Here is a 23,004-nt window from a genome sequence, read left to right as displayed (position 1 = left end):
AGAGAGCATTGCTTGAGATATCATATGTAGTATCTTGACCCAACAATCCTCTGGGACGACCGTGTGATTCTGTGGTGTGATGAGCCATATTCACAGAAATTGAAGATCCTGTTTGGTTCCAACTCCGATTAGATTACTAGCCATCTACTGCAATCATGTCCTACGATGTAGGTACGTGGATCTAGGAGCCCTTGCCATATCCATCATGGAAGCGGAGAAATGATCGATTCTGGAATCATGGCTTGAAGCTTGTCTCATCATCAATCTGACTTACTGTAATATGTAATGAAGATGTTGTCATTCCAGCAAATCCGGGCGGGAACAATGTGCAGCATTGTGATGATGCATAATCGAATCCGGTCGACGAGCCAACGCTCTCGATCAGCAAAAATCTATGATGTACTCACCAGGACTAACAATGTCGATGTGATGCATAAGTCTATTCGATAGCTGTCTCATGCTTGTCATTGATGCAAGTCCCCAGATAACCAATATTAGAAATCTGCTGACAGGCTGGAAGTCCTCTAGATAACCAATATTTAATCTGCTGAGGGGAAGTCTCTATGACGCTGAACCCTGCTAACTGTACTGTAAATGGAGCCTTTCCCACGTTGAAAGAGTTGTTTACAACTGTAGACGACTTCCTGACACGTGACTGTGACGTCACCGGTGTTGCAGGTAAATGATCCTTGTAGAATCTTGTGCAGTCGTTGATTTCTTCATCAACACTCGGCCTTGTCCGTAACCTCTCTGTTCGGCTTGTGCCGGAGTTACACTGGCGAACACATGTCTTGATGGCTGAGTCGAAGTGCGCGAAAACTTCGCCGCATAGTACCGATGTAAGCAGACTGTTCCCCGTCTATTGTGACTGTATTCTTCAACTTTATAATCTTTACTGCAGTCGTCATCTTATACAGATATTCTGTAAAGTTGACCGTAACCGATGTCTCGCTGAGGAACTGCTACAATGCTGCTAACTGTCCCCTTGAAAACGTGTAAGCCCATGTGATGAAAATTCATCTTCAGTGTTTCATCGGATGTTATCTGACATCGTTACTTCAGTTGTGCGTTGATCCAACATAGCCATCATCTAGTTGTAGTGTCCAGTTGCGTTATCTTCTTATCTTCCACCTTGAAGATCTATTATGGGATTCACTGATGATCTTGTAATCTCAAACCCTGATGTTATCATGAAGGGCTCCGTATGATGAAGGGGAAATCTGCTATCGTTGAACGGCGAGACATGCTGACTCTGATTATAATCCTTCCTGTGAGTGTCTGCGCGCAGGTTCATGAAGGTCCAAGTTGAAAGATCCGTATCTGTGCACTCTGTAGAATCCTGGAGAGCGACTGGATCTACTTCTGTGTTAGAATCCTTCCTGCTGAGATGCTGAAATTGTGTGGAGGCTCCATCGTGGACTGCTAACGCTAAGCTGGCGTTCATAGAGTCCTCCAGGCTTCTAACTGCTGATACTTCTGACGGTAAAGATCTTCGCAAACGTAACCGTTCGTGCAGGCCTTCATCCGAGCAAGCTTGCATGGCTAATATTCCTTCGCGCAGGGCGACTGTCATAGGAGGGGTCTGCTTCTCTATAGGATGATCTGTAAGATAAGCTTCGCGCAGGCGATCGATCTCGATGCGATCTTGAATCCTTCCTGGAGGTTTGAGATAATTCTCTAGGCCTTCTCTAGGGTTTCCTGGACGTAGCTTCCCCTGTGTAGGAGTGCCTTCGCGCCGGCTCTTGATGGGCGTCAGAGAAGCAGGCTTCGTCTTCTTACTGACGATGGTGACCTCAGGTATGAGGATGGGTGGATCATCATAAACCTCTGCTTCTTCCGGAGGAACAATCTCGGCTGAGAAAGACCTCGTCTTCTGTGTAGAGCTGATCTGACTTCGCTAAACTCTTCATGGTAGTAGCCTTTTTCTTCTAAGAAGATGAAGATCTGGCCTTCTTCATCTGTGATGAGGTCAGCTCAGTAGACGACAATCTCTTATGGCCTCCGGCGTTCACCCCTGGTACATCGACCTGCTCCTGAGAAACGCTCAGCAATTCACAAGAATTATGAATATCTGCAGCAGTGGTTATCACACGGTTATCAGCGCAATCACTCGATTGAGACATGACTTGTGAGTACCTACGTACCCAGTCCTTTGCACGTCTTAGACTTACAGCGAGAGTTGAAAGACTGACTGACTGAGTTTAGTTTTACGCCGCTTTTAGCAATATTCCAGCAATATCACGGAGGGGGACACCAGAAATGGGCTTAACACATTGTGCCCATGTGGGGAATCGAACCCGGGTCTTCTGCGTGACGAGCCAACGCTTTAACCACTAGGCTACCCCACCGCCCCGAGAGTTGAAAGAACATGAAACAGTGCAATTAGGACATAATAAATGAGGGTCAGCCGCAGACACTTGGTACCTACAACTAATACAAGTTTTCATCAAATGTAAACATGAAGAAAACACATGTCAAACAACGGAAACTTAAATCAAATTTCCAACCGTAATGTAGAATATAATCCTAAAAAACATATACAGCAATAATTTTGATGTAAGGTACGAAAATATTAAAGGATATGTGCCGTATAGGGACCCAGGTGCTCTCACAACCGTCCTCAAGAGCGAAGGAGAGAGTGACAAATATGGCCAATCATATGACCATTTGGGCGCCAAAGGGAGGAAAGGGACGCTACTCGTGGGTGAGTGATTTTACGTCCGCTTTTTTAGAAGGGAACTTAAAGGGATTTCAAGTGTTCCACTATCATTCGCAAGAGGAAGGAGACAAGCATAATTAGCATGAGTCAGGATAAGGAAAAATAATGAGGCTCATCTCATAACAAAATCGTGTAGTAAGTCATAGCATACCTTACTTAATGATTTGATGATAATATTATTATTTACGACAGTTATAGTTCTTATCATGAATAGTTCACAATGAATTATACTGTGCATCCATTGTGATGTAATATATTTTGTTTCTGCTTCCATTCCATACATTTCTGTGCACTGGACACACATTTCCGTGACATGTAAAACCCCAAAGGGGTCACTGGTCTACCACAACATAATTCATCAGCACTGAGAATGAAGAGTTTCTGAGTGCCACTTCCAACAGCATTTTAGCTGTATCACTGCATGTCATCCTGATATGAGATGAAAGCACTAAGAGATGCAGATGTTCACCAGAGACAAGGCAGTAATCAACTGAAATTGGGGCCACAACTTACCGGACTGCATTCACATGCTGCATTGTGTCCCCTTAAACGATGCCTACTGTGGTACCGGTTCCTGTAATGAAAAGGAACACTCAAAAGACTGACCGACTGACTGAGTTTGGTTTTACGCCGCTTTTAGCAATATTCCAGCAACATCACGGCGGGGGACACCAGAAATGGGCTTCACACATTGTACCCATGTGGGGATTCGAACCCGGGTCTTCGGCGTGACGAGCAAACGCTTTAACCACGAGGCTACCCCACCGCCCGAACTCTCAAAAGAAGCCCTTGTGAGAGTGAACCTTCAATTGTGAAAGGGCCACTTTTGACGATTTGCAATTTCTTTAATCTCTGGGATACAAAAACGAGAGTCCAAAACATTTGGGTAAATAGTACTTCGGTCAAAATTTTCAACTCTTAACTGTTTCACCTTACTGTGGCTAAAAAATGAAAATCACAATATTTTTTTCAGTGTAGGATTGCTAAATTAATATGGTGGTGATAATGACTTAGTCTGGCAATCTTGGTTTGGTGACGATATGGGGCAAATCAATATAGATACTCACACTTGACATTTCCAGATGAACTGATCAAACAGTTCGCTGAGACCAGGTGCCAATTTCAGGTCTGCTAACTTCCGTTGTACCTGTAACAAGCATTCAATGTTTAGACCTCCTTCATTAGGCATAAACCAAATATATGGGATTATTTCCTCAATAAGGGCATTACGATGAAAGGCTCACTTAGCCAGCGTCCTGCCATATATACAAGTACGAGGCTCTTGATGGAGACATTTCTATGTCATCTATGAGTCGGTCTCCTACAACCCATGCTTGTCATAAGGTTGACTATCCGTTTTTGAATGGTCAGGCCTGCTGTCCTCTTTCACAGATGCGCAGATGTCTGCTCATGATATCAATTACTAGATTGTCTGGTCCCAACTCAATCATTTATGGACCACTGTCATATGGCCGGAATATTGCGGAGTGTGGTGTTTTACAATCAAAAGCCTGGCAAGACATTCTTCTTTATCACCGCTAATTTTGAAAATGAGGAGAAACATTGCAGAAAAAAAAATATACCAGCCACTGTCTCAGAATAGAACTGGTTTGAATATCTGTAAATATTCAGTACCGGTAAATATAACAGCATACCATGCCATGAATCCAAGAATACATTCTAGCCTTGTTTAAACATTATATAAATTAAATATTCCCTTTCTGAAACTCACTTTTTTCCTGTGTTTTCCCAGTAGGAATAAGCCTAGGACATAGACTACTTCAACTCTCTGTACTAACTCCTCTGTGATCTTCAAGCCCTGCTGTAGGATGAGAGACCCACCCTCTGTGGTCGGCTCCGACACACCTGTAACACACATACACACATCAATACAAACTCCTTCAGATTCAGGAAAACTGACCATCCCAACAAGAATATAAAAACATATCAACTAAAAAGAACAGACAAATATTTACTTTATTAGTTTATTAAATGAAATATTATATACCAGGCTTGACATCATGGCCAACATATGCTTTGGGTAAAGGCAGACCCTACAACATTAAAGTAAATTAAATTACAAATATCAATACTTCTTATCCTGAATACACTAGAAAAACTGTTGCCACTGAAGACAATAAAATTCAAATCCTAGCAATGACTCTGCTCAGTTCAGTAACAGTATGGCTCACTTGGCATTTCCTGCTAGTCATTTCAGAGATGAGAGGTCGCAGGTGAAAGAGGGAGAAGTGTGTTTGCAAGAATAGTAAATATTTTTATTTCAAACAAAAGTAAGGTTCACACATTGCATCTGTGCAAGGAGTCTGCGAAATGTATGCTGGTCCTGTGGTCCCTGGCTAGTAAAAATTCATCAGGACCACAGCATGGAAGTTTGCAGTGGTCCTGGTGGCCAGTGAATTTTTAAAGTAAATCTATGAATGTTATGTTGGACCAGTGAAGTACAGACAGGACCACTAATTATTGTCCACTCAATGGTCCTGTGGTCTAGTGGGAAATTTTGAAAGGTTTCTTTCCCTGGAATCATACCAGGGCCTTTTATCCACTTCTACAACCCATATATACACACAAAAAATAATCTTAAGTTGTGTGCTCTTACCTCCGATGTACTCCTCAAAGTCATCAACTGTCTGTGTTTCATACAACTCGTCTGCCATTTGGTTCTCAATCCACTCCATCCAGCAGTCGAGCTCGCTGACCATTCCTCGGTATCGGGGTGTATCTGCATGAAACAGATCTGTAACATGTTAGAATATTTGACAAGTTCACATACCACACAACATACAGGCAAACCACAACATCTTCAAGGGTTATTCTACCATTTCAAATAATAATAATAATAATGGCAGGCTAAATTGTTTATCTTAAGTTCAAATATGCTTAAACATGTTTACTTCAGAAATATGGTAACACTGTTCTTTAACACCGTATTCAACTGAATGTGCAATTAAGAATTAACACCTCTTCTCTTGACTAACTTGCATCATCAAGTAGGGTAGGGTAGGGTAGGGTAGGGTAGGGTAGGGTAGGGTTATGTATGGTAGGGTAGGGTAGGGTAGGGTAGGGGCAGGGTAGGGCAGATGGTAGGGTAGGAGGTCAAAGGTAAAAGGTAGGGGCAGGGCAGGGTAGGAACAGGGGGTAGGGTATATATTTAATTTAAAAACCAGATTTTCACTGCACTTACATTCTTTGGCAATGGCAAGCTTCACAAGTCGAGGAAGTAGTTCTGGAATTCCCAACAACAGTTCTGGAAGAAAGCATGAGAAATTGATCACCTGAATCACAGTAAAAGGTTTGTGAAAAATACAATTATGAAATGCATCCTACAAGTGTTATAACATTACAACTACCATATTTCTGTTTCTTTTAGATTTGTACATAATCAGCTATAGGTGAAGCATAATGAATATGATTTTGGGGAACCCACAGGCACTAGTACAATGTGAATTATCACAAGAAATGGAATTTTAGTTTGAAATAAGATAAATGTAATGATTATGTAACTGATTTGATAAAGAAATACTTACAACAGTGACACTGACAGGGCCACGATCTTTTAGTTTTTAATTCGTTTACAGTTTTTCATGATAAGATATATCATGACACAGAAAACAGACAAAAAACAAACTTGAAATTATTTGGTTTTGGGTTTTTTTACAAACAAGCAGAGGCCCAGATAAGCTGCGTATCCGGGTAAAATACGCATAGAAAATTTCCATTTACGCATTGAAAATAATTGTTGCATACCAATTATGCACTTATAACGTTAGATACGCAAAAAGTTTAAAACAAATGCGTATGGAATATATTTATAAAAATCGCTTGCATAATGAAAAAGACATTTATTGTTATCAAGTTGTACTGTCAGTACAGGATGAGTGATTTTTTATGAAATCATTTCCATTATATTTAAGTTGGTTTTGATTAGGTATGACATAAGGCAGAACATACCTGCTTAGTAAACTTACTCAATGACATAATACTTAGGTGAGTAAAATGACTGAAATATGCACATATTTGAAAGCAGTGGGTAACGGAAAATGAAATACCCACTCAATATTCATAATACCCACTCCAAAATAATAGAGTGGGTACAGTACCCACATGAGCTAAATCTTATCTGGAGCTCTGAAACAAGGCATTACTAAAAACCAGGTAATAAAACAAAGAGTAACATGAAGAACAAGTGTATGCCACTGATATGGCAATGTCCCCCGCCGCTAAATAATGGAAGATCCATATTTACTATTTTTTATATTTTGGTCACATACAAGATGCCTGAAATGACTGGTGTTTGCATAATCATCCAATGTAGGCTGTAACCAAATTTGAAGACACTGGGTACGACAGTCCATGAGATATCGCGTTAACAACAGTTTTGAAAAGTGGTCAAAGTGTTGTGGTGACCTTGAAGATAAGGTCACCCAAATTGACTGGTGTCTGCGTAATCCCCCAATGTAGGCCGTCACCAAATTTTGAAGACATTGGGTACAACGGTTCATGAGGTATCGCGTTAACAAGAATCGGGACGCCGGTGAATACTTAGTCCCCCGTTCCGCGTTGCAGCGGGAGACAACAAAGCCAAAGACAATGAGCAATATTTCACAACTACTTGCCTTGGTTGATGTCTCTCAGGTTCACAAACCCTCTACTCCTCTTCTGCTTGTTTTGAGCAAATACTGAAAAAGATGTGTACAAATATGGATATTTACATACATTAAGCTCACACTTTCAATAAGGTTTATGGACAAAGAAGACTATTACACTTTCATGATATGCCCAGGAGTTACAGGTATATGCACTACTCAACTTTTGATAGTATATCTGGATTCTAGCAGTCCCTGTCAGAAAAATAGTATTCAATAGTGCTGTGGAACTAAAGATTTCAGTGTTGATTTTACATGATTACACAATTTAATAATTTGTTGGTGTCATGTTACATCACAAGATGAAATATTTCCAGATACCTATCAAAAGTTGTGCAATATTTTTATTGATTTAGTAACAATTAACAGTGTCTTGAACAGAAATGTCTCGCAAATAAACTAGTGTGTCTTAAAGAATGTTTTTGTTTTTTCCACAACGTCCTTGAGTGTGAATATATTTTGATTCTTATTTGTCCTATTGTTTAATGTCCCACACAGCAATATTCCAGTTATATGATGGCATCTGTAATAATCTAGTCCAGAGCAGTAAACCCAGGGATTGATATTGTGAGCGACATTCACCACTGCCTGGGAACAATGACACAATCAAGTGAGTGAGTTTAGTTTTACAAGCAATATCAAGGCAGGGGACACCGGAAATGAGCTTCAGAAATTGTACCCATGTGGGGAATCGAACCCGGGTCTTCAGTGTGATGAGAGAACGCTTTAACCACTAGGCTACCCCACCATCCCACACAATCAAGACACTGAGTCTGACCACGTGATCCGCAGAGACATCTTTTACGACCAGTGTAGGTTGCTGCGGAATATAACGTAACTTAATAAAATGTACACACGTTCCAGCTGAACAGAAAAAACAGAGATACTTACACGAGGATTTGTTTTCATAAATATCTAAATCTGAGATCACAACAGCAAGAATACGACAGAAGTTGGCCAGTTGAACATCGTCGAGACAGCTGATCAACCCTCTCAAGTTGGCTGCAAAACATAACACAGGAGCACTCTTACTAGCATGCACAGACATTCACGACGGCTATCATACATCCTTTGCTTCAAAATTACTTCCAGATGAGTGAGTGAGTGAGTTTAGTTTTATGCCGCATTTGGCTATTCCAGCTATATGGCGGTGGTCTGTAAATAATCGAGTCTGGAACAAACAATCCAGTGATCAACGGTATAGGCTCAATCTCCGCAATTGGGATATGATGACATGTGTCAATCAAATCAGCGAGCCTGACCACACGATAGTCCCCTCTTACAAAAGCATTGTTTACTGAAGATCAATTCTAACCCGAATCTTCACAGGTCCAGTTCCAGATGAGTTACATATTTGGTGAAATGAAATGGTTTTGTAATTTCATGCAACATATATGCAGGTGTTCCTGCTTGTAATAGTCCCGACTAATGCTGGTTTCAGACTGGTGCTAGCCCACCGAGATACCATGCCGCCGTTTAACATGGATATAACACACAGACATACACAGACTCTGAGGTGACCAGTCCTTGTTTGATTCCCTTAATGCTGAGCACTAGGTAGGGTCACAAGATCTGTGAATGTCTGATCGCTTGCTCAGTAAACGCTCTATTATCTAAACCGAGGAAGCCATCAAACACTCTAAAACTTAATACGTCTATAATGTATCACTTCATTGTCCATTTCAACAACTAACTTAACACTTGATTCAAAACAGGCTAAATATTTCTTATAAAATATGTCATTTTTAATGCTGTAATCTGCAATAATCCAGCCATATGAAAGCAGGCTGGAAATCAAATCTGAACCAATCAAACCAGTGAATGATATTATGAACACCAATCCACACCAACAGGAATAGCGTGGCATTATACACTAGCCAAGTGTACTATCCAAGTCGCAAAGCTCCATTTTCAGAATTCTTACCAGCATTGGCACGTGGCATTAAATGCCACATTGGCATTCTTACTTACACAAAAGCTTCTTCAGTGTTATTTGATACAGTAAACAACTTACTTATTCTGTGTAAGTCGAGCACTTCTTTACGAGACTGTAGCATGTCCTCAATGAGTTGACAAGCGTTGACAAAGGTTTTCTGATGGGCTAGAAGTGTGAAGATGTAGTTGAGTGTGTCGTCACTTCTCATCAGCTCAGTGGTTACTCTCTCACCAACACTCTGAAACAGACAACATCTTTGAAAAAATCTGCTACATTTGTTGATGAATGCCTCAATGCTAATGTCATGCTGGAAGTTCTTATGATACTGCATAAATTAACTTGTCTGAAATCTTTAGATATTACAAACTCACACAAAACGGAGAGACATGTTTATCCAAGGAAGTTATTTTCTATGCCATGACTATCACTCTACACTGCAACACTTACAGTTGTGGTGATCTTGGTGAGAATTTCCAAGACAAGACTCTTGATTCGCAGCATCCTCTCAGACTCCCAGATCACTGCCGGAACAATCAACATGACAACAGTGAAATGAGATTTAATACTGTGTTCAAGATATTTACACTTACTCAACTCGCTCTGTGTCTGAATGCATGTCTCTGTGTCTGAATGCATGTCTCTGTGTGTCTGAATGCATGTCTCTGTGTCTGAATGCATGTCTCTGTGTGTCTGAATGCATGTCTCTGTGTGTCTGAATGCATGTCTGTGTCTGAATGCATGTCTCTGTGTCTGAATGCATGTCTCTGTCTGAATGCATGTCTGTGTCTGAATGCATGTCTGTGTCTGAATGCATGTCTCTGTGTGTCTGAATGCATGTCTCTGTGTCTGAATGCATGTCTGTGTCTGAATGCATGTCTCTGTGTCTGAATGCATGTCTCTGTGTCTGAATGCATGTCTCTGTGTGTCTGAATGCATTTTTGTGTGTCTGAATGCATCTGTGTGTGTCTGAATGCATGTCTCTGTGTGTCTGAATGCATGTCTGTGTCTGCATGCATGTCTCTGTGTCTGAATGCATGTCTCTGTGTGTCTGAATGCATGTCTGTGTGTCTGAATGCATGTCTGTGTGTCTGAATGCATGTCTGTGTGTCTGCATGCATGTCTCTGTGTGTCTGCATGCATGTCTGTGTGTCTGAATGCATGTCTGTGTGTCTGAATGCATGTCTGTGTCTGCATGCATGTCTGTGTCTGCATGCATGTCTGTGTGTCTGCATGCATGTCTGTGTGTCTGAATGCATGTCTGTGTGTCTGAATGCATGTCTGTGTCTGCATGCATGTCTGTGTGTCTGCATGCATGTCTGTGTCTGAATGCATCTCTGTGTGTCTGAATGCATGTCTCTGTGTCTGCATGCATGTCTGTGTCTGCATGCATGTCTCTGTGTCTGCATGCATGTCTATGTGTCTGCATGCATGTCTCTGTGTCTGAATGCATGTCTCTGTGTGTCAGAATGCATGTCTGTGTGTCTGCATGCATGTCTGTGTCTGAATGCATGTCTGTGTCTGAATGCATGTCTCTGTGTGTCTGAATGCATGTCTCTGTGTGTCTGAATGCATGTCTCTGTGTCTGAATGCATTTTTGTGTGTCTGAATGCATTTTTGTGTGTCTGAATGCATCTGTGTGTGTCTGAATGCATGTCTCTGTGTGTCTGAATGCATGTCTGTGTCTGCATGCATGTCTCTGTGTCTGAATGCATGTCTCTGTGTCTGAATGCATGTCTGTGTGTCTGAATGAATTTCTGTGTCTGAATGCATCTCTGTGTGTCTGCATGCATGTCTCTGTGTGTCTGCATGCATGTCTGTGTGTCTGCATGCATGTCAATTTTTTCGATATCATGGAGATAAAACCACCAAAATTCTAAAACATGAATGTGACTACAAACAGCTTGTCACACATACAACCACCTGATACTACAGGGGTGGAAATGACTTTAAAATTGATAGTGTACTCCGGTACAGTGCCACATGTAAAGTCACTTGCCCTGATCATTTTTCCACTATACCGACCGTTTTCTTGCCGATTTCTTAAATAAACAACATAATTACCATTGGAAAGTCAACTGGACACCGGTACGGTGTGATATACAAATTTGCTTGCCCAACAGAAAAAAACACTGGACTCGGACGTCGGGCAATGGGTTATTTCCATCCCTGTACTAACCATCAACCTTTACAACAACGAAGGGTACTGGGGTTGTAAACTACATTGTTTAACAGGAAATTCAACATCAGAGGCCATGAAAGGATCAATCTATCAAGATTCTTGTCTGAGATCAAACAGTCAGCTACTAATACTTACCTTTGCCATGTCTAACTGGGTGTGGGAAGAGCGAGCCGAAGATGAGCAATCGCAACAACACCTGGGGAACAAATATGTTCAATATTAGAAACAGAAACAAAATATTTTGTTCAAAATACTGTAGACATTTTTTAGGGTCTAAAGAAAGTACTACTCCAGCATAAGAAAATTCTCTACATGATTTATCAAATGAATGCCAGAGGCTGCACCCTTTGTTTTGGTTGTTGTTCAATGCCGCACTCAGCAATATTCCAGCTGTATGGCGGCGATCTGTAATCGAGTCTGGACAAGACATTCCAGTGATCAACAGCATGATCGATCTACACAGTTGGGATCCGATGACAAGTGTCAACCAAGTCAGCAAGCCTGACCTACCGTTAGTCGCCTCTTACGACAAGCATGGGTTACTGAAGACCAATTCTAACCCTGATCTTCACGGGTAGCATCCCTTGTACTGAGATAATATTGTACAAGTGGCACACTTAAAGACCAAAGAATGAACAAAGCGTACATCAACTCCTCCCAGCTCAAAGAACTCCACAGCAAACTTGTCCTGTTTTTGGTCTTGGGGACCTTCATCCTGAGATCGTCTGGGTTCAAAGTTCATCAGCTTACCAAGAAGCTTCTGCAATCAAGACAACAAAGATGTCAATGAATAAACAAATACCAGCCTCAATTAGCTGCCCTGCAGATAAAAGTTTACTACTATGGATGTCGAAAAAAGTGTGTCTTAATTATACCTTACAGGATAATCAAGATTATACAGCACTACACCAAAATCCCTGACAACGAAGCTTTCTGAATCTCTGAAGAAGGAAATTTTTTTTTCTTCTTCTACACTTCATACACTCAAAGGCATGTGATAGAAGTATGACAGAAAAGATTCATATGCCAAGAACTTCTAAAGCTCTAAAATGAATATTCATTGCCAACTTCATACAAAACCTTGTCAAGTGGACTGACTGACTGAGTTTGGTTTTCCAGCTATATGGCAGGCAGCGGTCTGTAAATACTCAATTCTGGACCAGACAATCCATTGATCAACAACATCAACATCTATATACTGACTGACTGACTGACTGAGTGAGTTTAGTTTTACGCCGCTTTTAGCAATATTCCAGCAACATCACAACTGGGGACACCAGAAATGGGCTTCACACAATGTACCCATGTGGGGATTCAAACCTGTGTCTTCGGCGTGACGAGCCAACGCTTTAACCACTAGGCTACCCCACCGGCCCTTGTCAAGTGGATCAATACAGACTAACAATTTTCCCGATCAACAAAAATGAGTTGTGGTAGTGACCAAACACACTGTTTCCCCGTCAGAACGTATGATCTCTAGACTATCAGGGTCTAACAGGGTCTAACAAGGCAACCTTCAACAAGACCTACCTTAAGACTTTTGAGACATTCATCACAGTCAAATCCAAGTTGTACACTGTACTGGTCAAGTGACTGGATGAGTTCAGCCACTTCCTGTTGTTCGCCAATCTTCCCCAAGATGTGAGGGGGGAGCTGAAAGGAGGGAACAGAATCAAACACTGACACAGGTATTTTAGAAAGTTGATAAACAAATCATGGCAGTCAAGTCCACAAATCCAACTTGACTTTGTACCTTTTATTATGGAGTAAGCACTCGCAAACGTTTTAAGATAACTTAATTTCAGAGCATCAGTTTCATACATGAAAGCAAAGAGTTTTGACTTACTTTAAGTGAAGTCAATAAGGCAAAAGTAAGTAACCTTGGTTTAACAATGCATGTAAGCTTAATGTCAGATTCAGGAATCTAAGTGGCAACTGACTAAAGCAGTTGCCAATGCGGCCTAAATTCTAGTGGTCTTCAATTAAATATTCAAAATGACTACTGCAAAATATTTCTGAACACAGAACTTTAAACTTCACATAAGAAGTCGGAAAAATATAATTTGACATTTTTCCCTGATTGCCAGTTGTTCCGGACTGCAAATCAGCTCATGAAGACTCAATGACTGCGCGCCAATGAACATTTTGATAGCTTTTTGATGTCATATTAATGTTACTATAATCAGTGAACATGCGCTCATCTGACATGCACAGACCATTCTCTCTATCATGGCAAAGTACTTTTTGCACATCAAATGTTGAGAAAACAAAGTATGATGCTTGTAACTACAGTGATGCTTGACATGAATCTGAGCTGATCAACGCACATGAAGACATGCAGAAACCATTCATGCCCACATTAAAATTAAATGCTGTCACAAGACAATTAAAGGATTTCTACAAATGAAGTACACTTAGCTTATTATGTTTACCCAATAAAATAGTTTTCTTAAAATGTCCATAAAAGATCATTTCAAATGTTTGGGATTACTTGTAGTATATACAATATTGGCCTGACTTTCTGATTTTACACCAGAATGAATGGAAAAATTATATGTAACCATTACGACTGCTACGATCCCCTTGCACAATTGGCAAATCGAACTGTATTCCTTCATGAATTGGGCGAATTCAATTTGCTATTTATGGTCACGAGAATCAAATACTCATGCATTTCTAAAGGAATGTTTTTATGTGAATTGGGTCTTATTTATAGTGGTGTGACGATTCAAAGATACACATTGATGCATTGATCCATGGGATCGCAGACACAGTGAATCGATACAAAGTTTTACATTGTTGTATACAGTCAAATCCCTGATGATGGAATCAGAATCAATGAGCTGGGGACCAAGTAATAAATTCGACTTATCGATGTATTCGAGACATAGGTATGTCTATGAGGGTAGAAAAAATGATGATCCAGTCCTAATTCCTCCGCCTAAGCATTTGTTTATCTAATGATTTCCATATCACTAATAGGGACACCTTATCAGTTCCAGTCTGATTAGCACAGACAGTGATTTCCGTAAAATCACTAATCTGCCTTTTGAACTCACCCGTCAATGGCGGAAAGGTGTGAGCCGCGCTGGTTTGTTAATTGGATCAGTTTGCTACACCAATCAACTTCTCATTGACTGACTTCGGCTTATGTATACAAGATTGCTGTTGTTTGAATCTCATGGGACCAAATTTCCTTCTCGAGTCATCGTGTGTATTTATGAGACGAATTCGTGTAACCGGTATTCAAATGATGACAACTATAACAGGGAATGGTCGGGACCGACAGGTACTTCGAGTTATGCATAATATTCGAGACACCGGCATTCGACTCATCGGGATTTGACTGTATATCCAAGCCAGGCAGGAGAGTGGTCAATAGTCTGATACATTTTTGTGATAACTTAACATTGACTTAATGGTTAAAACATATCAAAGAATGTATTTTGTTATTTTTTCACTGAAATTAATAATACATCAACTATTGCTTTGGTATTGTATTCATTACCCAATATACTTTGTCAAACATTTGTGATATGTATCATATTCACATCAAAGTGGATTCATTGCAGTCCTTGTAACCATACTGCTAAAAGGTTGAAACAATTAAAATTAAACCCTTAATGATAGGGTCTTACACATTTACCAGTTTGGTGGAACTCATGAGCACAGGTATGGTGCTGACAATTAGGGCTGTAACGAATACACTATGTTGTGAATATGATATGTATCACGAATATTGGGTAAAGAATACGAATGGTTATTCACGAATACAATATTGTAGTTAAGTGATTGATGCACAATATTGATTGCCCATGTTGACAGTGTTAATTTGTCACAGCAATAACCAGTCATCTCATGACACTCAAATTTGGTATGTAATAGTTATAGTCGACAGCACCATGTGCGGCCTTGGCAAACTAACATGACTTGCGCTACAAGGCTAGTACATAATGCATTCTTGCATATCTCATTTTGAAAAAGGACATACGTGTTCAAGTAAAACACACTCCCTTAAAGCAATTGTAAATATTCATGAATATTCGGTTCTGGTGACCACGAATAACGAATTGAATTCATGAAGGGCTACGGTTCGATTCACCGAATATGCGAGTGAATCGTAACAGCCTTACTGACAATCCATATTTACATACATGAATACAGACACTTATGAAACCATTTTCAATTTTAACTAAAGACTTACAATTAAAAAGATTCTTCATGGGAACTATAATAATATGGAGTTGTGTTCTTAGTCTTCAGTAATTTTTATTATTATGTATTGGGATGTAGACAATAGATACTTATTGATCTCGTACACATTTGAAAGTCACTGGTTTTAACAATAATCTGTGGACATCTTTGGCAATAAATAAATAAGGCTTGTAGTGAAAATAGGGAAAAACTGTGAAAGGGACGTATGGAGGTTGTCAGTTTTTAATGCATTTTAAAGGATGTCAGACGAAACATCAAAGCAAGCAAACTTTATATTAAAGAAGTTGTATACCCATAGAACTCTCCTTGTTGTTCATCTCACCAACTTCTAAATGCCACTCAAACAAGTTGCCACATATTATTGTTTGTTTTTTAACATTCAAATTTTCAGTTGAAAAAGTTTGAAAAAGGATGAAATTGTTGGGTGTCACAAAACTTTATAACAAGCCACTATTCACTCGCTACATTTGTTCAGTAACATCAAATGATTCAAAAGGTTCAGTTGTGCTTTTCCTTTACAAAACGACACTGTAAATTATTAAATACTGTCATTCATAATGTTTACTCGTGAATTACATGTCAAACGCCTGGAGATGTTTTTCACTTATTTTTATCTTATCCATTCCTAAGTTCTTGGTGTTGATTACAAAATGCAATGAGGGTAACAATTGGAATTGAAATTCGTCATAAGTCTATGCAGACTAAAGTGACGGGATACCATGGCTCTCCTTAACCTTTCTAAGTGTTCATCCTCATTGGAAACACTAGATAAATTTGCATTTCAATAGTGTGGACATAATTCAGTCAATTAGCTTGTTGGGCTAACAATCTGAAAGGCAAGTTTAAGACTGATCAAATCTTTCACATCTTACTGACGTGTGACCTATAAGTGACAAACTAATATTTTAGTCTAGTCCTTTATACTCATATGATAAAGGGAAAGATTTCCGCCTGTAACCGCTGTTTTGTTATTATCATTCCATGCCTAAGAATAGATTTTTTTATCTAACAAAATGTAACCCTAACCCCTCGAAATAATCCAAATAAACAGAAAACATTTCAAGTGGCGGTTATGGGCAGAACTCTTAACTGATAAAGCAAATTCTCCAAAGGCTAACTGTCCGTATCTTTACCAAATTAAATATCAAAGTTTGTGCGAGGCATGAGACATTGCAAATGATATTTTGATTGGCTTATTATTCCTGATTTGACATGAGGGCACAACTGTTATGTACTGTACATATAAAATCCAGATGTGTCTGAAATCTGAGGCCCATCTATATCTACCTTTCACAACTGGTACATTGTTTGGTTCTAGTCTGCACTTACTAAAACTGCAACCATTGAGAATACTGCATGAGCTGTAATTCTGAAGTTCTCTGTCACTATTACTGATATCAGATAACACAGCATGTGATGTATCCAAAATAAAATCTGATGAGTGAAAAGGGCAAAAGGACAAGTCACAAGTAAACACTGAAATTGGATTTTTTTTCAATAAAGGAACATATGAGAAAAAGTGCGTATTTCCTAGAAGCACCGATGTCAGCAATTTCTATGAGAGTAAAGCAATCAGAACTACCACATAACACACTTTATAAAGTTCGATCTTTAATTTCGCCCATATCTGAGTGCTTTACACTTTCTTTCTCGCAGGAAGTTCATTTTCTGAAAGTTAACAGGCTTTCGCCGGATACAAACCTGGCTTATCCGGGTGTAGCCAATACCGGTATACTGCCAGCTTTCATAGGATTGAAATATAGACTTTCTACTCAAGCCTTTTTGACTTTTGTGTCGCAACATTTTATTACGCTGTGCAAAAACCCAGCCTACAAATGATGTGAAAGATGGTCTAACTCCAGGCGGGTAATTTTTGCACGCATGCGCAATGCCTTTCTGACCCGGAAAAGAAGATCGCACATGCGCATTCATCTTTTTTCTTGAAATATATCTTTGATTTCGTACCACTTTTCATTAAATATTCGCTTCAGTTTTTAAAAATGTATTTGCATCTATATTTTCATACATGATGTTGTTGATATTGCGACAACAATCAATAATTTGAAGCCTATTGCTCCGTTGCCCTTGGTGAATATGAAGCTAAAATGGCGACCACCAAAACCTCATCTGTCAAAACAAAATGAAGATGATGTTTTCGTGTGACATGGTGGTCTGCAATTGTTACTTGTGTAATCATGTTGAGGTTTAACAATTATTGCGACTGGGGCCATGCATAGTTTGGACTGAAGTGCAACAGCAGTTATGAAACGTTTCCACCCGAAGATTGTGCCAGTTATTCTTTGTGATAGCCGTATTTATACCCAAAACAACAAGTTTATTCGATGATAGTTCACAGAAATGTCGGACCAGGAATCAACAAGTGAATCTGCATCGGAGACTGACGAATTCGATGACAATGAGGATGAATTTCAAAACTCGGAATACCATTTCGCTCATTGTGTAATTCCCGATGAAGAAGGCAAACACCAGGAAGAAAGTTCGACATCAAAAGTAAATTTACTATATACTTTGCTGGGGTCAAGTGAAGAAGGTCTGTACCCATATTACAGTATACATAACATATATTCTGATGACTGGGAGGAATCTGTGACTGGATGGAAGGATGTCGCCCCAAATCCGAAATATCACACGCAAAAGAAAAGGCAAAAACATGCGGAGTCAGGAAAGTACAAAGTTGCAAACTCAGCTGGGAAGAGTATTGATAATGTCAAAAAGAAAGAACATGAGACACAGCCTGTGTGGAAAGCTAATGTTGAACCTGTTACCTACAGATATGTTCAGAATAATGGCCAGTATCGGTTGCATAAATTTTGCAAAGAAGACCGGGACTGGTACACGGTAAGAAGGAAAAATGCTGAAAGAGTCTCACCTTCACTGAAGACCAGGTACATGCAAAGAGAAATAAAACGACTGATGAAAAGGGATTTCAGTAGAAAGTCTGTTCCAGATGAGAGTATTTCAGAGGGTAATCGTACTAAAAGATCCCAAAGTACAACATCAGAAGGACACAGAAGAACAACAACATCACCATATTCCAGTTTGGTGAAGAGTGCTAGTGATTTGTACATAGAAAATATATCATCCCGTCTAGATGAACTTGATGAAGAAATTAAGAGAGATTCTCAGCTTAGGAAAAGCCAGGATGAACAGACTAGAATGTTTCCTTTTAATTTAATGAAAGGAAAACAGAACAAGAAACTGAGCGACGTTACTGCAAGAGCCTCACATGATACACAGAGTGTTCAAAGCGCCTTCATCATCACTCCAGTTGGCCGCCAGGACGCGTTAAGACCACTTGAAAAGATTACACCACAGCAGCGAATGAAAGAAGATTTGGTGAGATTCCCTGAACAGACACTTAATGAATCTGGAGGTGGTGACATGAGTGAAAACAACAGCCAACCCCGAAAACAAAGTGGGAATAATTCTGAGGCTGATGTTGATACACTTCGGATACTACCTCTTTCAGAAACATCAAACGCATACATTGGTCAGATCATAAAAGGCAAGCAGGAGAATTCAGGCATCCTTGGAACATCCAAACTGCCACTTGGAAGAAGAATTGGAGGTCGTTTTGTGTCATCAGTGGCTGTAGATGATGTTAATCTCAGTGATGTAGATAGTAAGGCTTTATGTGATGATAGAAGTGCTCACCATCCTCGAGGTAGAAATGTCCGAGACCCAAACTTGCCAGAGATTTCAGGGAGAAGACTAGAAGTGTCTGTTACAAATTACAGATTACTTTAGATATGCAGGATCTTTTATCGGGTGGTTAAAAATATGAACTAAACTGTCATTAATTTCCTGGATTGCTATTGAAATGGACAGTTTTAAAATCAATACCTGTAATTACAACATATATATGTGCTTGGTAAATGAATACCAATTTTGATTCGTTACGATACACTGGCCTAAATACAATTGTAGTAATTACTGTAATACCACACTCAGTATACAGTGATGTTCACATATATAAAACTAAAAGTGAGAAAATTATTTCTGAAACTATTTCAGCTGGTATACACAGCACTCTACCCACTGATCAACTCAAATCTACAATTATGATTAAGTCTACATTCATTTCCTTCAATGATGGAATACAGCTCGGTTACATGGAGAATGTAAGTTTTGTGTACTGTGCTGATAAATATCGTATCAGGACAGTTGTATCACAGCTCTGGTTCATATTTGTGTATTCACCAGAAGAATTGTGTAGAAGTATTGCATTTGTACTATCATTCTTACTGTTTATGTTTTTTAGCAAGTAGTTGTAACTACTATTCTTTCTTTACATGAACTCCCAGTTTTTCTAAGTAGTTTATGAAGACAGCTACTTGACAGTTATCATGAAAGCTTATTATGTTGGTATGTTACCTGCTCCATATTAGGTTTAAAGTTCAGGGAAATTATTGACGTTCTTCCTTATTTCATGTTCAGGATCTTGTGATGATTATAATTGTGTTCATGATGCTTTGAAGACCAGTGTTCATGATTGTGTCAGTATTCGTGATATTAACTGACATGAAGACTGTTTTGATGTGAAGACATTGAAGATGCATGTTCATGAAGAAACATGTTCATGATGTGAAGGCAACATGTTCATGATGTGAAGGCTACATGTTCATGATGTGAAGGCAACATGTTCATGAAGTAAAGGCAACGTGTTCATGATGTGGATGTGCAATGTTTAGTGTGCATGTTTATCATGTTTATGGTGGGACACTGTTCATGATGTCAATACCCAATGTTCATGCGGGAACTTGAGGGTGTCAGTTCATGCAATATAAAGATTTGCCTTCAGTCTTCTGATGCAAACAACATTTCGACAAGTTGTGTGTTGTCTTGCATGATGATCACAATTCCAGCTGTGCCTGACATTTTTGACATCGTGAAGTTGCATTCATCAGCTGTTCATCTTGTTCCTCATCATCTGTTCTACATATGATACAAGCTGCATGTCCATTTGTGATGAGAACACTTTTCATCAGTGCCTTCCAAAGGAGTTGTTAAAGCAGGATTATGTGCAAAAAGATGTATCTTGTTAGTACTGAGTACAGTGGTTTGGATATTTAATACTCACTGCCAGTAGAAACAGTTTTACTTAGCTGATAATCAGTAAATCATGTGTACATGTATTCAAAGCTGTTTATAAAGTTAGTTTAACTGCTTGTTCTCTGCATGATTAACTACCATCGGGCCTGTGATCTGCATGATTAGCTGGGAAACAGCCTGTGCTATGCATGATTAACTGTGATATGGTCTGTGCTGTGCATGATTCACAGTGATGCGGCCTGCACATGGTGTGCATGATTATCTTGATATGGCCCATACCGATGATTAATTATGATGTGAATGATTATCTTGATAAGGTCTTATCGTGATGATTACCTTGATATGGCAAATAGTGATGATTAACTATGATGTGCATTGTTATCTTGATACAGCCTATAATGGTGATTACCTGTGGTGTGCATGATTATCTTGATTTCACCCATACTGATGATTAACTGTGGTGTGCATGATTATCTTGATACAGCCTATAATGGTGATTACCTGTGGTGTGCATGATTATCTTGATACAGCCTATAATGGTGATTACCTGTGGTGTGCATGATTATCTTGATACAGCCTATAATGGTGATTACTTGTGGTGTGCATGATTATCTTGATACAGCCTATAATGGTGATTACCTGTGGTGTGCATGATTATCTTGATTTCACCCATACTGATGATTACCTGTGGTGTGCATGATTATCTTGATACAGCCTATAATGGTGATTACCTGTGGTGTGCATGATTATCTTGATTTCACCCATACTGATGATTAACTGTGGTGTGCATGATTATCTTGATACAGCCTATAATGGTGATTACCTGTGGTGTGCATGATTATCTTGATACAGCCTATAATGGTGATTACCTGTGGTGTGCATGATTATCTTGATTTCACCCATACTGATGATTAACTGTGGTGTGCATGATTATCTTGATACAGCCTATAATGGTGATTACCTGTGGTGTGCATGATTATCTTGATACAGCCTATAATGGTGATTACCTGTGGTGTGCATGATTATCTTGATTTCACCCATACTGATGATTAACTGTGGTGTGCATGATTATCTTGATGTGTCCCATACCGATGATTAACTAGGGTGTGCATGATTAGTTTGAGATGGCCCATACCGATGATTAACTGTGATGCAATAACAGGACAAGCAGTGTATCAGATAACAAGAACGGTGATTGTATTAATGTGTAAACTCCATACATGCATTCCCTACTGATGATATTCACATATAGCTCAAGAGCATATCTGTATGAAAAGTATTCCCGTTAGAGTAAAATTTTATACTTGATCATGTGACAAGTAGTGATTATTAGTTGTCAGGTAAGGATCATTTGGCCAGGTAACATATAAACTAGGTTGATCAATGTCATCATATCCCAGTTGGATTGTTCATGATGTCAGTTACTGGATTGTCTGGTCCAGACTGTTATTTACAGACTGTCGTCATGCAGCTTGAATATTGTAGAGTGTAACTGACTGACTGACAGAGTTTTGGTTTTATGCCGCTTTTAGCAATATTCCAGCAACATCACGGCAGGGGACACCAGAAGCCATATCAACAGATACAGGTCTCAAGGTCACAGATATTTCCGCTATGTAACAGTATGTTTTGAGTTGAATTCTTCATGTCCTGTATGATTCTATCTATCTATTCTATGGAGCTAATTTCTTCTTTGAGTGGCATTTAGAAGCCTTGTGACGAACAAGAGTGATAGTTCTATGGCTGTACAATTTCTTTTTTACAATATATGCAACATTTACTTAGAAAGTGTAATCCCAAATATAATATATGTTACATTTGACCACTTTTAAATGGCATTGGGTATTCATAGCTTTCGGCTCTGGGAGCTGTGCCAACTTACACTTATCAGAGGGGTACACAAAGTCTGTGGTCTTGACTACCAGTTGTACAACTTCCATTTTTGTGGAAGCCGCGGTGGCTGAGTGGAATAGGCATCTGACTTTGTGTGCAGGGGATTAGGTGCCTGACTCTGAGGGTGTGGGTTCGAATCCTGGATAGGACTCAACCCAACAAAAGTACTAGAATCTGTACTTTACTAAGAAAGTGTAATCCCAAATATAACATATATAACATTTGACCACTTTCTAAATGGCATTGTGTATTCATATATGCAATATGTTGGTGTAGATGCCAACCCCACAATCAAGCGTCACCCTATCACCCTTGTTCATAGAGC

General features: G+C 39.4%; 2 protein-coding genes across 3 annotated transcripts in view; one reads left to right on the top strand and one right to left on the bottom strand.

Moving 5' to 3' along the window:
* LOC124262416 (short transient receptor potential channel 4-associated protein-like) overlaps positions 1 to 17,593 on the bottom strand; it is a 36,526-nt gene extending 18,933 nt beyond the window's left edge. The window contains exons 1-13 of one of the 2 annotated variants that reach the window (XM_046696899.1): positions 17,415 to 17,593; positions 13,029 to 13,151; positions 12,145 to 12,258; positions 11,634 to 11,694; positions 9,767 to 9,840; positions 9,398 to 9,557; positions 8,275 to 8,385; positions 7,354 to 7,416; positions 5,922 to 5,984; positions 5,337 to 5,474; positions 4,452 to 4,585; positions 3,787 to 3,866; positions 3,233 to 3,293 (exon numbers count right to left, since the gene is read on the bottom strand). In XM_046696899.1, coding sequence (XP_046552855.1) covers positions 3,233 to 3,293; positions 3,787 to 3,866; positions 4,452 to 4,585; positions 5,337 to 5,474; positions 5,922 to 5,984; positions 7,354 to 7,416; positions 8,275 to 8,385; positions 9,398 to 9,557; positions 9,767 to 9,840; positions 11,634 to 11,694; positions 12,145 to 12,258; positions 13,029 to 13,151; positions 17,415 to 17,516 — 1,284 coding nt within the window. In that variant the 5' untranslated portion in view covers positions 17,517 to 17,593. The remainder of the gene's footprint in view (positions 1 to 3,232; positions 3,294 to 3,786; positions 3,867 to 4,451; positions 4,586 to 5,336; positions 5,475 to 5,921; positions 5,985 to 7,353; positions 7,417 to 8,274; positions 8,386 to 9,397; positions 9,558 to 9,766; positions 9,841 to 11,633; positions 11,695 to 12,144; positions 12,259 to 13,028; positions 13,152 to 17,414) is intronic. The other variant, XM_046696900.1, reaches the window with a different exon arrangement.
* A 58-nt stretch (positions 17,594 to 17,651) lies between these two features.
* LOC124262436 lies at positions 17,652 to 21,448 on the top strand. The gene has a single exon (XM_046696923.1). It carries the CDS (start codon positions 18,072 to 18,074, stop codon positions 19,479 to 19,481), a length of 1,410 nt encoding a protein of 469 aa, XP_046552879.1. The 5' UTR covers positions 17,652 to 18,071; the 3' UTR covers positions 19,482 to 21,448.
* Positions 21,449 to 23,004: the final 1,556 nt, after the last annotated feature.

This window comes from Haliotis rubra, unplaced genomic scaffold (assembly GCF_003918875.1).
Source record: "Haliotis rubra isolate DU_JTF1 unplaced genomic scaffold, ASM391887v1 Scf838, whole genome shotgun sequence".
Classification (NCBI taxonomy): Eukaryota; Metazoa; Mollusca; class Gastropoda; order Lepetellida; family Haliotidae; genus Haliotis; species Haliotis rubra.
Note: the sequence above shows the minus strand (reverse complement) of the source record. Positions and strands in the feature narration are given on the sequence as shown.